General features: G+C 44.1%; 1 protein-coding gene across 7 annotated transcripts in view; it reads right to left on the bottom strand.

The window, feature by feature from the left end:
• The window catches only part of UBP1 (upstream binding protein 1), a 262,645-nt gene that overhangs the window by 163,465 nt on the left and 81,222 nt on the right, over positions 1-17,958 (bottom strand). For all 7 annotated transcript variants that reach the window (XR_004538055.1, XM_033930367.1, XM_033930368.1 and 4 more), the window contains one exon: positions 38-114. Coding sequence is in view for 6 of the 7 variants with exons in the window: in XM_033930367.1 (XP_033786258.1) it covers positions 38-114 (77 nt within the window). In the remaining variant the exon portion in view is untranslated. The remainder of the gene's footprint in view (positions 1-37; positions 115-17,958) is intronic.

Raw genomic sequence — 17,958 nt, 5'->3', positions numbered from 1 at the left:
CGCTGGAAAATGTATTATATACAATGAATTTTCTTACCTTTACCAGTTTCCCATTGATCTCTGGTAAATCGTCCATTTTTCGGTTATCTAGCATCCTTATTTCATAGGACTGACCTATAAAAAGAAAAAAAAATAAGTTTAATTCAAACTTGGTCATAGATACATAGGGCTTACTAAATGATGCACAGAACTGAAGCACTTCCTTCAACCAGTTTTGCAGAAAGCATTCACCTTCATGTAACATAGTAAACAGCAGCAGAGACCTGCAATTATGCAGAAGTGCCTATAACACAGATTCAGTGATCATGGTACAACCAGAGCGATTTTTCATGCAAAAGCCACAGCTAAGCAAACTATGGCAGTCAGGAATTGATTTTTGAAGCCAAGACCATGGCTTGTTGTGCTGCCTCACTGTATAACAAAGAGGAAGAAAAGCAGTGTCACAAAGCAACAAAGACCCATTCCTACTACATCCTCACATCCACAACTGCAAACTTACGTGAATAATGTTCAAGTTCTCTTGCCTATGCTTTAAACTGGTGTGGGGAATGGCCCCTACCTATCTCTTACCATATTTCGAGCTACACATTCCCAGTAGGACAACCAGAAACTCCAATCTTTTTGCCTACCCAAGGATTACTGATTGCAAATACAGGTCCTTTATGGACAGAACTTTGAAGTCTCAAGCTAGCAAACAGCAGACCTGGCTAGGCAACTACATCAACAGAGCTAGGCTGACCTACGTCGCATTTCGGAAAGAAATTAAGACAGCACTATTCAACAGATTTATCTCCTAATGAGTTACCAGTTCTAAACGATTAACTCCATGCTGATAACTTGAGAAATACATGTACTGTACAAACTGTATTGTATCGTATTGTATTTTACTGATTGTAATCTGTAATTCACTGACTGTACTGTATCATCCTCGCCATTTGTATTCTGTAATTCGATGACTGTCCAGCTCTCTTCACTGTGAACCGCCTAGAAGTCGTAAGATTATGGCGGTATAGAAGAAATAAAGTTATTATTATTATTATATATATTCTAATATAAACCGAGGACATCCAGCCTTCCAGGGTCCCATGGAGCTGCCCTGCTTGACCCCTTTCCCCCTCATGCCAGTATTAATTGCATTAAATCCAGCCCAGATCTCGTAGATCCACAACTTGTTGTACTGCCTGCTCACCTCATCATCCAGGTATGGATGCACCTGTACACCCATGCTGCAGAGGTGAGCTGCGTCCACCACCATCATTGTGATGTGTTTGTATGTAGCTGATTGTGTGTTTATTGTAATCCGCTTAGGCCTTAAGCAGAGAAGAGATTTTTTTAAAAATAAAGTAAATACTTTGATGAAGGCGTGTGGGGCCTTTGCCAGACCAGAAGGCAGGGCTACAAACTGAAAATGTCATTGAAGACATGAAATCTCAAATATTTCCTATGGTCCAGGAAAATGGGAATACAAAGGTATGCCTCCGTAAGATACAGGGAGGCTAGGAATTTCCCCAGAGCCACCGCTGCAATGATGGACGGAAAAGTCTCCATATGGAAATGTGGTACTGTCCGTGCCAAATTTACGGGCTTTAGATCTAGGATCGGTCTCCAATCCTTGGTGCCTTTCTAGTATATGGAGTATATGCAGAGCCCGATTCTTCTTTGGGAACTGGTTCTCTAGCTTGACTGTTAAACAGCCTTTGCACTGTCGCTCGAACCCCGGCCTCCTTTTCCAGCTGTCCAGCTGGAGAGTTGATAAACAGATCTGAAGGAGGGTGATAAAACTCAAACTTGTGAACCTCTCAAATAAAATCTAGAACCCAGCAGTCCAAATAAATTTGCTCCCACTCCCTCCAGAATGCCAAATCTCCTGCCAATGTGCAGGAGTGCGGCAGCCAACCAGACATCATTTTGACTTCTTAGACCCTGAGAGTTGCTAATGTCTAGAGTTGCCAAACCGCTATCTGGGTTTTCCATGGTAACTGACCCTGACTGAGAAGACCCGCATGCACTGGTAGCTCGAGGCATGTGTCTCATTAGAGACGCTCAAGTTTCAATTTCAGTGTGCATTAGGTCTCAAAGAATCAATATTTATCATCATACCGGAAGTTTGTGCATTTGTGGGCATTTTTTCACCCATAAGACTCTCAAGACTCCTGAGGCAGGCCAGTTGAGGAGAAATATGTACATGTCAAGTCAATGAAGTTGAATTATTCAGTTACTTGATGAATAAAGGACTTATGTAACAAATACTGTTCACCAATCTTATTAGGACATATCCACTCTTTAACTTGTGACTTTGGGTTTCTAAAAGGATCACAATGATTAAAGATATAGAGGAAACCCAGGATGGGAATCACTCCCCACCATAATTGTCCAAAATGTGCTCAAGCACATGCATCCTTGGGACACAGGCTCTGGACTTGCCCCCATATTTTGCAGTTCTGGCATAGACTTGGACAATATACTACAACTATCTGGGGCAGGCAATGGTCTCCTATGCCGAGAGCACTATTTGGCTATTATAACATAGCATCGCCAAAACCTAAAGGGATGACAGCCTTTGTGACAGGAGTGTTGCTGCTGGGGAAAAAAGCTATATTGATTAACTGGTTGTCCCGGGACCTGCCCTCTTATAATCAATGGAGATCTCTGATGATTGTACATGCCTCTTTGGAGAGGAGACAGGTTGGCGACTGGACCATGGTCCAGGCTTCCGCTTCTGTCAGACTTGGGAGCATTTTTGGATAGACCTTACTCCCTGTGCTCGAAGTAGATTATTGAATTTGTGAAGACCACATGCTTCCTGAGATGATACTGGATTTTATTTCTATACGTGTTGGGGGAGGGGAAGGGGGGTTGGGGGGAATGGTTTGTGCACATGTGGGAGATTTTGATGAACATTTCTGTATATTTTCTTGCACTTTGTTGGAAATTTAATAAAAATATTTCACCATAAAGATATAGAGGAAGATCCAAAATATCAAGTTGAAACATGCAGCTTTGATGGAGAAGATCTTAAAATTCATTTGAGGTCTTACTTCCATTCCTGTCTAGCCTAATGATTAATACAGAGGAACTGGATTTAAATCTGACTGCAGCTCCTTCTGAGCAAATCATTTAACCCTTTGCTGCCCCAAGTACAAAATAAGTACCTGTATATCATATGTAAACTGTTTTCATTGTATCCATAATATGCTAACCCATTTATGGCAGAACTGGAACAGACATTTCTGAATACATACCAGACAAAACTGATACCAGTACATTGATGGCATTTTTATGATTTGATTTTATAATTCTTTCATTACATAACATATTACAATCAAATTAAAAATGGACTACTCCTCAGAGAAAGTCAACTTTCTAGACACCAGATTCCATCAACAATGGATATATACAAACATCTTTGTACAGAAAACCTACAAACCTATGCAGGTTTATCAACAACTCCAGCTTCTGTCCCTCACACACAGCCAAGCTACATGATACTAGCATATCTCTCTGCCCCAAAAGACAGGGAAACACCTCAAAACCCCGACTGAATCTTTTAAACAAAAAGGATTCAACTCCAAAATCATCTTCCTGCTCAAGAACAACGATCACCTCTCGACTCCTGGTCCCTGATAGGGAACCAGAATCCTTCAGGAAGGAAGCTGGGCCCTGGAACAATAAAGGCATGTAGTCTGATCTTCAAGCCTCCTAGTCCTGCTCCGCTTGGTCATACAGGATGAGAGCTGGCCTCCTGCACAGCAGAGAGATAGAGGCATCTTTCCCCAGTCAAATGCATGCCTCTAGGTAGCACAGTGCACCCCTGGTTCATCAAATCTGCTTTCCACAGAAGATTCACAAATTTTGGAGTAAATCCTTGAATAAGAGGCCTCAATGACCCCTGCAGGACCTCAGCTTCTCTTGGGCTCCACAATGTCTGCACACTTGTGTTTCACGCCTTCACTATTTGAGAATTCCGGGAGAGATTTTCTCCCTACCACTCACCCCCCCCCTGCTGTTCCCCAGTCCTAGAGGACTCAGAAGAGGCTAAGCACAATGCTCTCACACCTCCCTCGCAAGCACCACAGCACGTGGTACATGGACGCTCCTCGGCCGACCATCCAGCACAAAGCTGGTATGATATAGGGGGAGAACAACATAAGGAGCAGTGTACTGTACAAAATAGAGGGGGGTTTGAGGCAGATAGACGCTTTAGAAAGAAAAATGGCCACTGCCAGAAAAATGGCCAGTGGGGCTTCCCTGAAAATAAAATTTAAAAAAAACTCAGGGAAGAAGGTTTTGGAGGTGGGGGACCCTATCTCTGGCCCCAGAAACCATTAAATTCAACTTTTTCAGACACCCCCCTACACACACACACACACATCAAATCCTTGTGGAACAGTCCTTGGGCTGCCAGTCAGACCAGAAATGACAAAGCTCAACCCCTACAAATCCTCAAGGTGCAACAACTCCTTGAAAACTAAAGGGGTTCACACAGAGGCCCCACAGGCTGCACTCAAGCCTCTAATAAATCAAAAGGCAGGCTCGAAGTAAAGTAAAGTAGGCTGGCTCATCAGGTACACCTGGGGGTTGCCCTGCAAGCTGCAGTCCATTCTCATAGAGTCTGGATTCTCTCCCAGGCAAAGTGGCCCCCAAGGGTTCCTCTGGCACCAAAGCCTCCTAAAAATGGAGTAAAGAGACCCAAAAATAATTTTTTAAAAACGCACAAACAGAACAGATCAGAACACCTCTTCTTGGTTTGCTTGCAAAAGGAAAAACTGAAGAGGGAGCTATATTCCACAGGTGAAGGGGGAAGAGATGAAAGATGTTACTGACACTCTTCTGCAAGTGGTTTGCAAGCATGGATTGATCACCTAAGGTACAGACCTCTGTGCATATGTAACAGAATTATATAATTTCACCCTGAGAGAAAGTTAGAAAGGTCTGAAAAATGTGGTATTTCAGTAGTAAAGAAAGGGCAATTCTTCCATGTGCTGCATGCTTTGAATTGATTATAGCCTACTTCAAATACAGCTCCCATACATTTGTTGAGCAAACACTCCTTCACCCACATATTGCTGCCAGGCAACAACTACAAAACATGTTAATCCAGCTTACAAACATACAGCTGCCATCTTAAGACTTACTTGGCAGGTCTTTAATCCACCACCTTCACACAAGCCCCACAGGGCACTGCTGAAGCATGAAGTTTCCTCATGCAAAAGTTTTGGTAGAGCACTGAATTTAACCTATCAGCTGGTAGAGACTGTTAATAAATGGAGAAAGCAAAGCTCATGCAAGGATGGTACCAGCAGACTTTGCACAAGTGACCTAGTTCTGCTTTACCAAACAAGGAACCTTAACTTTATAAAAAGAAAACCACCCCTTATAAATATTAGAAAAACAAAATGATTTGATAGTTATGGAACCTTGACTGCCAGAAAAGGGTAGCAAGAGGATGGGTTTATAGTTTAAGTTTACTTAATATACTGCCTTTCCTTAACAAAGCATTAACAATAAAAACAACACACACAACTAGGAAAGGATCATCAGTAAAAACAGAAATGCCGAGAACAGAAAAGGAAATTAGGAAAACTTTTTATATTAAGCTGAGGAATGCTTTGGGTATTGGGTAATTAATGTACTTTCCTCAGAAAGGGAGCCGGAAAGTCTCTTGGCAACAACTGAAGGGCTTATTTTCAAAATCAACTTGACTTGAAAGTTTTAGAAATAATCCCTTTAATTGTAGAGTGGACTATGAAATTTAATTATCATAACAATATTAGACAGTAATCTACTTTTAGAGGATTTTCTAATCAGATTGCAACTGTTTAGATACTTTCAAGATTAATCTTTAAGTACTAGTGAAAACAAGAAACAAAAAAGCATATTTTGAATTAGTTACTCGTAGATGTTCTCAGAATTAGCACCATCGAGGAGAAACTGGAAATATTAGTCCCATGGTCTGAACATTAGGCAACATGTTTCATTGTATACTTGGAAGTGGGGATAGTTGAGAAAGTAGTATGTCGTGAATCTAGAGGGAAAATAAATACTGATTTAGTAGACCATCTGCTAGAATAGTCTTTGAATAAAGCAGCAGCAAATGTGTGTTTGCAAGGGTGGAGTGGATAAGAAAGGGGTTTAGATCATGTGGTCCCTCTGGAAGCCTTATATTAAAAAGAAAAATAAACCCTAGTATAACCTCAAACTTGGCAGGATTAAAGAAAAAAAAATATGAAATAAAAACACTAGCGGAAACTGCAGAAATGACAGAAAGGTATGAAAAAAAAAATTAGAAAATTCACAGCTTGAGGCAAAAATTAAATTCTGAAAGATTCTGAAGGCAGACAAGATCGAGAACAGCATAACAAAGTAAATGGATTTTTGGATAAGAACACAGCTAGATAGAAATATATCTTTACCCTGACCACATAGTGAAAATTTGGAAAATCTGAAGAGGTCATTACATTAATATCCAAACTGGAGACAGCAAATGCTGCTAAATAGGCTGGAGATTTAGGTGAGCTTCTAGATCTTTTGGAAAAGTATGGCTTTGTCTATGAAGCAAAAGTAAGACTAATGAGCATGTCCCTGGAGTCAGATTGCCAAACAGTTTAAAAAAGAGAACAGAGGTCTAGATGCACTAAAGAGGATCGAGTAAGAACGCGTGGGTCTGCTCCAATCCAATTTTTGTCTGATTCTAAAAGATTGATGATCTAAAAATTTTGCATGTAAATTATTTGCGTGGAGGTTCATCATAATCCCCAACTCTCCCGTTCGATTTATCACTGTGAAAGTGACTCACACATGTGCAACCCCCGAAAGCAGCTTCCTGCCACTCAGCTGTTTGGGGCAGGAAACTTATTTTTTTTTAATGGGCACAGATGCTGTGCATGTTACACACCCACAATATGTGCCCCATTAAAAAAGGCCCACAGCCAATGACTGCCCTTCCCAACGAACGCAGCACCAGGAATCTCACCCCTCCACCCCACTGCACTAATGAAAAATCGGCAGGAAGGATGTCCACTCCCTTCTGCCACTGGATGCTCCCCCAAACCCCCGCCTCCCTGATACCTTTTTCCAAAGATGGAAGCAGGAGAGAAGCATGGGTCCCTCTACCTTGGGAAGAGCCTTAGGCATCTGAGCCACTCAGGTCCTAGGACCCCTCCCTGTGCATCACATGATGAACTGAGGAGGGAAGATTTGCCATTTTGGATTGGCGGGTCTTGAAGGTGGAGGGAATGCGATTCCCTCCTGCTTCCAACTTTGGAAAAAGGTATCAGGGGAAGGTTCAGGGGAGTATCCAGTGGCAGGAGAGAGTGGGCATCCCTCCTGCCCCTTTTTTTTTGGGGGGGAAGGGGGGGAGATGGTTCATTGGGGGGCATTCCTCCTGCTAATTTTCTCTTATGACAGGTGGAGGGGGGTCGGTGTGGCAGGAGGGAATGATCATCCCTCCTGCCATTTTTGCTGCTGCAGGGGGGAGGTTGGTTCCCGGTGCATCAGGGAGGGGTGTCATAGGCGGTATAGGGAGGGGGGCTGCCTTTTTCCTTTTTTTAATGGGGCAGATATTGTGCATGTGTAACATGCACAGCATCTGTGCCCATTAAAAAAAAAGGGCTAACTATGGTTAGTTGCTTTTTTTGGATCACTAAAAGTGATCAAGTTTTTTGTACATCGAGAAAACATGTCAAGAGCATCAATCGCTCTGCTAGTTTACATGGCATTTCAATATTAAAGAGCTTATTTGCATGGTCAGATTAGAGAAATGCGCGATTGTGCAGAAAACCATGCGGTAAGTCGTTTTCTGCATTGGGTTGGTAAAGGCAATTGTCGCTAAACCAATCAAAACATGGTTTAGCAACGATAGTTAGACCATCGCTGACTTTAGTGCATGTGGCCCAGAGTGATTGAGGGGAGCTAGGGGGGTGGGGGATAGCCGGCCCTCAATTGTTGATCTGATCTAGTGGCAAACATTTTTAGATAAGCCTAACAGGGATTTTCTTAGAAGTTGTTGGGGCTCTGGACCGATTATAATCTATATTGGTAGCAGCAAAAATTAAAATCCATAACTGATCATTCAAGGAGAAAAATGATCTTAGTACATTTGAATGAGATGTTTTGAAACATTTTTTATGCTCGATCTGTTTGTATGTTATTTGCTTACAGCACTGGGGAGTAAAATGGTTATCCATGCCTTTACAATCCAGGCCCTGAACTTTAACACATTGATTTAAATACAAAGTTAACTGCATCTGACTCAATTCTTAAATAGAATTAAAACAAATTGTTATGTTCAACTACAAATTCCAAAATGTTTTCATTCAGCTGAAACAAAATAAATCCTGAAGGTGGCCTATTTCAAAAACTTTTCAGTTTGGAACATTTGTGCCTAGTTGTCCTTTTAAAAATAGAGAAAAAAAATTCCTTAACATTTGAAATGCTATATTGCTGTAACACTAAATTGGATCTTGAACTTTCTGTATTTTATTCTGAGTATTTGAAGGGACTCCAATCTTTGTATGAAATCACCGGGTTATACAAGGCTGTAAGAACAAAGATTTGCTATACTGGGACAGACTGAAGGCTATGAAGCCCAGTTTCTAGTTTCCTGACAGTGGCCAATCCAGGTCTCAAGTACAGTGGTACCTTGGTTTACGACGAGTATAATTCGTTCCAGAAGCATGCTCGTAAAACAAAATACTCGTATATCAAAGCGAGTTTCCCCATAGGAAATAATGGAAACTCGCTTTGATACGTTCTTCCCCCCCCCAAGGCCAGCGGTGCTGCTCTATTCTCCCCCCCACGAGAACCGGCATTGCTCCCCCCGAAGGCCCCCCCCCCCCCCCCGCGATCTGAAGTCCCCCAGACCCACCCGAACCCACTTCCTACTTTCAGCTCGGCACCGGCACCAGCATGTCCTGTGCGTTGGTGCCGGTGCCCAAAGATCGGCCTTCTCTTTTGTGCTGGGCCTTGAGCATCTGCGCATGCTCAAGGCCTGCGAGTTCACGCTCTCTCTAAGATTCTCGGAGATCTCGGAAAGAACGTGAACTCGCTGGCCTTGAGCATGGGCAGATGCTCAAGGCCCAGCACAGAAGAGGAGGCCGATCTTCGGGCACCGGCACCAACGCACAGGACATGCCGGTGCCGAGCTGAAAGTAAGAAGTGGGTTCGGGTGGGTCTGGGGGATTTCAGGTCACGGCGGGGGGGGGGGGGGGGGGCGCTAGTAAATCGAGCCACGCTCGGTTTCCGAGGCGCCAATTTTGTGAATGTTTTGCTCATCTTGCAAAACACTCGCAAACCGGTGCACTCATAAACCGAGGTACCACTGTACCTGGCAAGATCCCAAAGGGTAGAACAGATTTTATGCGCTTTATCCTAGAAATAAGCAGTGGATTTTCCAAAGGCCATCTTAATTATGGCTGGAGGCAGGTTGTTTCGGGTGTTACCATCTTGGTGGACTTTGAGTGTGCCCTGGACTGCAGCGCTTCCTTACCATCTTGGAGCTGGAGAGTCGGAGCCAGGTTTCAGTCGGGCACCCGCGGAGACAGAGGCACTGACGTCACGCGGGTCCTTCTTCCTGCGGGGCTAAAAGGACGCCGCGACTGCAGGAGACCGGAGAGGCAGGTTGTTTCGGGTGTTACCATCTTGGTGGACTTTGAGTGTGCCCTGGACTGCAGCGCTTCCTTACCATCTTGGAGCTGGAGAGTCGGAGCCAGGTTTCAGTCGGGCACCCGCGGAGACAGAGGCACTGACGTCACGCGGGTCCTTCTTCCTGCGGGGCTAAAAGGACGCCGCGACTGCAGGAGACCGGAGAGGCAGGTTGTTTCGGGTGTTACCATCTTGGTGGACTTTGAGTGTGCCCTGGACTGCAGCGCTTCCTTACCATCTTGGAGCTGGAGAGTCGGAGCCAGGTTTCAGTCGGGCACCCGCGGAGACAGAGGCACTGACGTCACGCGGGTCCTTCTTCCTGCGGGGCTAAAAGGACGCCGCGACTGTGGCGCGCGGCCGCAGGGCGTGGCCAAAGGGGCGTGCCCTAAGGGGCACGTTTGCCCCTTGGGAGCCCCTTGGAGACACTGGGAGGAACGGGGGGAACTGTATGTATTAATATTTACCGTTATGGGGAAAAGGAAAGGTAAAGCAAAGGTGTCCACACCGATATTATTAGGTCCCATTGATAGGCACTTTATTCCAACCAGTACCTTAGGCCATAGTCAGGGAGCGGATTCGCTATCGGGGGCATCCCTTAGCCCCCCAGGTAGAACTCCTCCCCCCCCACCGAATAATCCTGATGTTCTGGAACCTAAGATAGGCTCCAGTAGTCAGTCGGGAGATTCCTCTGGGCAGGTGGGATCACCTTCATTAGTTTGGGGTGATGCCCAAAGCCTTATCCTTTCAAGGTGAGGCTTTGTTTGCCAGAGAGCCTCCGACTGAACCTCAGGAAGTTACTTTGAAAGATCTTTGGCAAATAAATACTCGTATGGAGGGGTTATTAAAATCTGTGGTTCAACAAAATGAAAAATTTTCGCAAGAGGTGATTGAAAAGTTTGCAAATGTTGATTCAAACTTAAAAATTATGGAAAAATCGATTAGAACAACTGAGTCTCAGGTGGTTACATTACAGGCAGTTTCTACAACAGCAGTTAAGGATTTTCATATCACTCATATGAAATTTGAGAAAATGGAGAACTTGTACAGAGCAAAAAATCTGCGTCTAGTTAATTTCCCCAAAACACATTTATTATCTCCAGAAATATTGGTTAAAAAATATTTTAAGGAAATTTTGGGGATGACGGACGTAGAAAATTTGCCTTTGACAAATTTGTATTATATCCCTCAGAGGAAAAAAGTTCCCATAGAATCAGGTATAGATCAGTTGGAACAAATTGATTTCGATTTAACTGGATTTTTAGAAGACTCACAGGATATAATCCAAACTAGATCTACACTTCTTATAACTTGTTCTAGAGAGATAGATAAATCCTTGATAATGAAAGCTTATTTTCAGAATAAGCAGACTAAGTTTTGCGGAGATAATGTATTGATTTTTCCAGATGTGGCCCAGGCAACACAATTGAGAAGAAAATCATTTTTGGCTTTGAAATCTAGGGTGTTGGCTTTGGGAGCCACATTTTATTTAAAATTTCCTTGTAAATGCTTGATTAAATTTAAGGAAAATGATTATGTTTATTGGGACTCAACTCAATTAGAACAATTTTTGCAACATCAAGAATCCATTAGTATTTCCTCTGCTACCACATAATTAATTGTTTGGAGTTTTGAATTTCTAAAACACTAATATGTTTGGTCTATATGATCATGTTTATGTGACTTTTTTCTAGAATATATAGTACTTGCCCTCCCATAGTTATGAGGACTAGAGGAATTTATGTGATAGCTTTATGATTGATGTATTAATATTATTTATGTTCCTTACCTTACTATTATGTATATGTAATAATGGTATAAAACTCGAATAAATAAAAAAAAAAAAAAAAATTATGGCTTATAGCCTTTTCTTTTAGGTAAAAAGTAGGCAAGTAGCGCAAAGCTTTCTACAGACACTTCTGATTACATAAAGCATCTAAGGATGACTTCCAATAAAAGATACCAGCATTTAGACAAAGTACTCCAATTTGGTTTTAAAGCAATAAATCAATGACCTCTTGAAAATCACAGTTGCACATTATAAGTACAACTTCAAAATACAAGTCCCAAAATCAAGTTAAATGCTAAAATGAATATAGAACTGTAACCATCTGTTTTTCTCATCAGGCAGTCTGAAATAAAGATGCAATGAGAAGACACATCATGACCTTAGGCATGTAGAAAACTTTGAAGATGATACCCCAGTATATCAGGCTTATACTAAATTCAAGTTATAATTAGGGATCAAGGCTGCCTCTTGGATATGCTAATGATCACAGGATAACAAGGACATTCAGAATACAAAGACCATAACTCCAAGCCTGAAAATTACTGCAAAGGAATCTGACCAGTGGCTACAGGGGAGGCAGAAGGGAAGAGCGTGGGGGACGAGCTCTGCCTCCCGACGCCCCTTACAGCACCAACTTTTGATTTTTCTACATTCTTCAGGGCAGCTCCATTGTTACCAGTGAGCTAGCCCAGACCAGACCAGTGGCTGCAGGGGAGCAGAAGGGAAGAGTGTAGGAGACGAGCTCTGACGCCCCTTGCGACAAACAAAACCAAAAAGAGCTCAAACAGTCAGGAATACAGGCAGCACTACAGACAAAACAACAAACAGACAAACACAGTCAAGATAACCCTCATGATGAAGCCCCCTGTTATTCCTATACTTTCTCTCCTATGCCTCTCCACCCTCACAGCCTTACACAACATATCCCCCCAACAATAACACCAATCCCCCATGGAACTACAAACAATGAAGACCCAGTCCACCAGAAACTCAAAACCAATCGACGGAATACATTGGACAACCTCAGCATATCCTTCCCATACTCTGGAACAAACACAATCACAAAAACAAACAAATCCTAAACCCCTCAACAACCCACTATCTACAAAATGCTCAACAAAACCTAATGAAGTCACCATCCCCTGCATATACGTTAACACTCAATCAGTGGTAAACAAGCTTTTCATCCTAAATGACCTAATCACATCCAATGACATTGATCACAGAAACATGGCTGAAAGACCTCGAAAGCCCTGAACTTCCATACCTCTGCCCACAGGGTCACAACATTCTTCATCTTCCCAGAAAGCTCAAACGAGGAGACGGCCTGGCAATAATCTACAAAAACTCAAACACCATCGCCGAGACAGACTCAAGCTCCCAACCTGACCTAGAATACATCACCGGCCACCTAAAATGCGAGCACAACGTCGCACACAAGAACATCGGAATCCTCCTAATTCTACAGACCCTCTAGCACTAATTCAGACTCCATCACAAAAATGATGGAAATAACTGACCTCACGTGCTAATATGACAAACTAATCATACTCGGTTACAACAACCTATCCCTTGAATCGGCAGAAAATAAAGTCGTTACTAAACTCAAGACTCTACTTGAGGACTGCCAAATCACAATCATACCTTCAGGCACTACCCATGAAAAAGGCCATACCCTAGACCTGTTTGCATTCTCTTTCCCTAACCTAGTCAATAGGGCTAAATGGTCCCCTGTCCAATGGACAGATCACTTTCTCCTAGAATTCTGCCTAAACCTAACTGATATAGACCTGAACTCCAAAACCACCAAAGACACAAGATTAGTCCGCAGGAAAACAAGACCTGACTTCTGGAACATAGTGTCAAAATCACTCCCTCCCCCCACGAATATCACTACCTCAATGATAACTAACTGGAACAAAATCATAGCGAAAACCCTAGATACTATATCCCCTCTCCACCCCATGTGTAATAAAATCAAACCGAACTTCACCCTGGTTTATGGAGTCCTTAAGACTAGACAAACAACAATGCAGACGTCTAGATAGGAAATGGAGGAAAAACAAGACACCAGAACGCAATGGAGAGCAACCATGAATAAATATAAGGACAATATATTTGAAACAAAGAAAAACTACTATGCCAGTAAAATAGGAGGCAACACAACTGACAAGAAAAGATCGCCAGCTTTGGTTCTCAAATGCAGTAGCTGAAAAAGTGAGAGAAAAAAGGTTAAAAGGTTAGCCTTCATAAAATTACAAGACATCGTAGAAAGAGGATGACAGGTAAAAGTATGTGGGAAAATCTACAAGAAGCGGGAAAAGCTGTTAGAAAAGCAAAGATTCAAATGGAAGAAAAGATATTCAATATGGTAGAATTAGGGGACAAAACACTTTTTAGATATATGACAGAAAGTAGTGTCAAAGTGTCACATTGAGGCTCAAGGGTGAAGGGGACAAATATGCAGAAACCAATAAGGATAAGGCTGAGCTGCTTAATTATTTCTGTTCTGTAATCATGAATGACAGACCAGGGATAGGACCACAGAAAACAAATACAAATGGGAATAGATGTGTAGTAGATCAGGAAAGATTCTCAAAGGAGCTAGCTAAATTAAAAATAGACAAAGCAATTGGGCCTGACGCGATATATCCCAGGATACTCAAGGAACTCAGAAGTTCTGGCGGTTCCGCTGTCTCATCTTTTCAATGCTTCCTTAGAGTCTGGTGTGGTCTCGGATGACTGGAGAAGGGCAAATATGGTCCCTCGGCATAAGATCAGAAGGAGGTTGGGAATTACAGGCTAGTCTGACCTCAGTAGTGAGTAAACTAATGGACATGCTTCTTAAGCAGAGGATGGAAAAATTATGTTCTTACCTGTTAATTTTCTTTCCTCTAGACCAAGGGTATCAAAGTCCCTCCTTGAGGGCCGCAATCCAGTCGGGTTTTCAGGATTTCCCCAATGAATATGCATGAGATCTATGTGCATGCACTGCGATTGAACACTTGGTGGCATTTCTGAGGGTCTGAAGAATATTTTCAATAGAAGGTGATTTAAGAGTGGTCAGAAGGTGACCATCTTTTAAGAGTGCACTGCTTTCAATGCATATTCATTGGGGAAATCCTGAAAACCCGACTGGATTGCGGCCCTCAAGGAGGGACTTTGAGATCCCCGCTCTAGACGCAGCAGATGAATCCAGAGACTAGTGGGATAGTACACATCTACCAGCAGGTGGAGATAGAGAACTGATTAACAGGTGGTCCTCTTGGTTGGCACCCTCCCTGTATCCTCAGAATAGCTCCTTGCCAAAGCAGTCGGAATCAGAATACGTCCAACATGTAAAAATCTTCTTTCCCAATACAAATTGCAAAGGTAAAAATAAAGAGAACAACTACCAACAATAACACAACCGCGGAAAAAGCAAAACACACACAGAGATCCAATAGCCAAAAAAGGGTGGGGCTCTGGATTCATCTGCGGCGTCTAGAGCAGTGGTTCCCAAACCCTGTCCTGGGGGACCCCCAGCCAGTCGGGTTTTCAAGATACCCTAATGAATATGCATGAGAGAGATTTGCATATAATGGAAGCGACAGGTATGCAAATCTCTCTCATGCATATTCATTAGGGATATCTTGAAAACCTGACTGGCTGGGGGTCCCCCAGGACAGGGATTGGGAACCACTGGTCTAGAGGAAAGAAAAATAACAGGTAAGAACATAATTTTTCCTTCCTCAGCAACAGCAGCAGATGAATCCAGAGACTAGTGGGATGTAGCAAAGCAATCCTCAATCAGGGTGGGAAGCGAATGCCGCCTCGGCAATAACCGACGCACTGCCACATCCAACCGGTAATGCTTAGAAAAAGTATTCTTAGAAGAACAAGTAGCCGCGCGACAAATCTCCTCCAAAGAAAAACCTCTGGACTCCGCCCAAAAAGTAGCCATCACTCGAGTGGAATGAGCTTGAAGCTTGTCGGGCAACCGCTTACCAGATATCAAGTAAGTGGAAGTAATGGTCTCCTTGACCCAGCGAGCAATGGAAGCCTTAGATGCTGCCATACCCTAGTTGCGGCCTGCGAACAACACAAAGAGATGATCAGAACGACGAAGTCATTAGTAAGTTGGAGATAATGTAGGAGTATCCTACGGACATCTAGGAAAAGCAGAGAAGAGAACTTCTCCCCCCAATCCTCTTTTCTGAAGGCGGGAAGAAAGAGAGACTGGTTAACATGAAAGGTGGAGACCACCTTAGAAAAAAACGACGGAACAGTCCACACCGACACACCCGAATCCGAAATACACAAAAAAGGATCTGTACAAGACAACGCCTGCAACTCAGACACTCGCCTAGCCGAAGCCATCGCGACAAGAAAAACTGCTTTCAACGTCACATCCTTTAAAGTCGCTTTGGACAAAGGCTCAAAGGGAGGCTTTTGTAACCCACCAAGGCCTACTTTAAGACTCCACTCCAGACAGATCTTTTTAATAGGAGGACGAATATGTTGCACCCCTTTCAGAAATCGAACCACATCAGGGTGAGACACAAGGGAAGAGCGCGCCACGCGGCCCCTGTAACAAGCAATAGCAGCCACTTGAACTTTAGGAGAATTAAAGGCCAATCCCTTGGCAACTCCATCCTGAAGAAAGGAAAGAATGTTAGAAAGCGAAACCTGGAAGGGCGACAGACCCCGAGCAGCACACCAAGAATCGAAAACCCTTCAGACTCTAGCATATGAGGCAGAGGTCAATCTCTTTTTCACTTGAAGAAGAGTGGAAATAACCGGGTCGGAATAATCCCTACGCCTCAGCCGTGACCTTTCAAGAGCCAGGCCATGAGACCAAAGCAGGATGGATTTTCCACAGTGATGGGACCTTGAGTCAATAAGTCCGGAGTCACCGGAAAGAGCATTCGATCGTCCGTTGACAGACGAACCAGGTCTGCATACCAAGGACGACGCGGCCAATCCAGAGCTACCAGGATCACCGTACCCGAATAGCGAGCTATGCGATGCAACACATGCCCTATCATCGGCCAAGGAGGAAACACATAAAGGAGACAACCCGGAGGCCAAGCAAGAGCCAATGCGTCTATCCCCCCTGACCCCTGCACCCTATGTCTGCTGAAGAACCGAGGAAGCTTTGCATTTTTGGACGAGGCCATGAGATCCATATCCAGTAGACCCCACCGTCGCACAATTAGGTCTAACACTTGAGCAGAGAGTCCGCATTCTCCGGGATCTAGAAGATTTCTGCTGAGAAAGTCCGCCTGAATGTTGGCCTGACCTGCAATATGAGCCGCCGACAGTAGAGGAAGATGAAGTTCTGCCCATCGAAGGAGAAGTATCGCCTCTGCCGCCAAGTGAGGATTGCAGGTACCGCCCTACTTGTTGATATATGCCACCGCCGTGACACTGTCGGAAAAAACCCTCGTCGGACGGCCCCGAATCATATGTAGGAACGCTTGAAGGGCTAGCCTGGTCTCTCTCAATTCCAGAAGATTGATGAACCACTAAGCCTCCTCCGGAGACCAGACCCCCTGCGCTGTGGACTGAAGGCAGTGAACTCCCCAGCCCAACAGACTGGCATCCGTCGTAACCACCATCCAATCCGGAGTCGCCAGAGGCATGCCCTTGAACAGATTGAGATCACTGAACCACCAAGACATGCTGAGTGATGCCTGAGGCGTCCAATGCAGACAATGGTTGTAATCCTGAGACACTGGGGACCATCGAGAGAGAAGGGACTGTTGTAGCGGCCTCATGTGAAAGCGTGCCCAAGGCACCACTTCCAGCGTAGCCACCATAGAGCCAAGAACTTACACATAATCCCACACTCTTGGCCTGGGCGACTGGAGAAACAGGCGAACCTGCGAGCTAACTTCTCTCCCCGGTCACAGGAAAGAAACACTTTCCCCACCTCCGTGTTGAATAGCATCCCCAGATGTTCCAAAGACTGGGACGGAGTAAGGGAGCTCTTTGGAAAGTTGATCACCCATCCCAAAGACTGAAGAAGAGAAATCACCCTCTGGGTTGCCGACAAACTTTCATATATGGACAACGCCCGGATCAACCAGTTGTCCAGTAAGGATGCACTCGAATTCCCTCCTGGCGAAGAAAAGCTGCCACCACAACCATGACCTTCGAGAACGTTCGTGGAGCTGTGGCAAGTCCAAACGGCATGGCTCAAAACTGATAGTGCTCAAAACTGATACTTCTGATGTGGAGGCCATATGGGGATGTGCAGATAAGCCTCCTTGAGGTCGAGCGCCGTCAGCTGAACCGCCGCAATGACCGACCTCACCGTTTCCATCCGGAAATGCCAGACCTGCAGAAAGCGATTGATCCTCTTGAGATCCACATAGGCCTGACCGAACCCCCCTTTTTGGGCACGATGAAGTAAATGGAATACCCGGAGGGACAGGAATAACTGCCCCAATCTCCAAAAGAACTTGGAGTGTACTGCACCGAATCTCTCTTGGCAGCCCCCGTACAAGGGGAGACCAAGAAAGAATCTGGGACGGTAGAGGAAAATT

Source organism: Geotrypetes seraphini, chromosome 2 (genome assembly GCF_902459505.1).
Source record: "Geotrypetes seraphini chromosome 2, aGeoSer1.1, whole genome shotgun sequence".
Taxonomy (NCBI): Eukaryota; Metazoa; Chordata; class Amphibia; order Gymnophiona; family Dermophiidae; genus Geotrypetes; species Geotrypetes seraphini.
The sequence above is the reverse complement of the archived record's forward strand: the minus strand, read 5'-3'. Positions and strand labels throughout refer to the sequence as shown.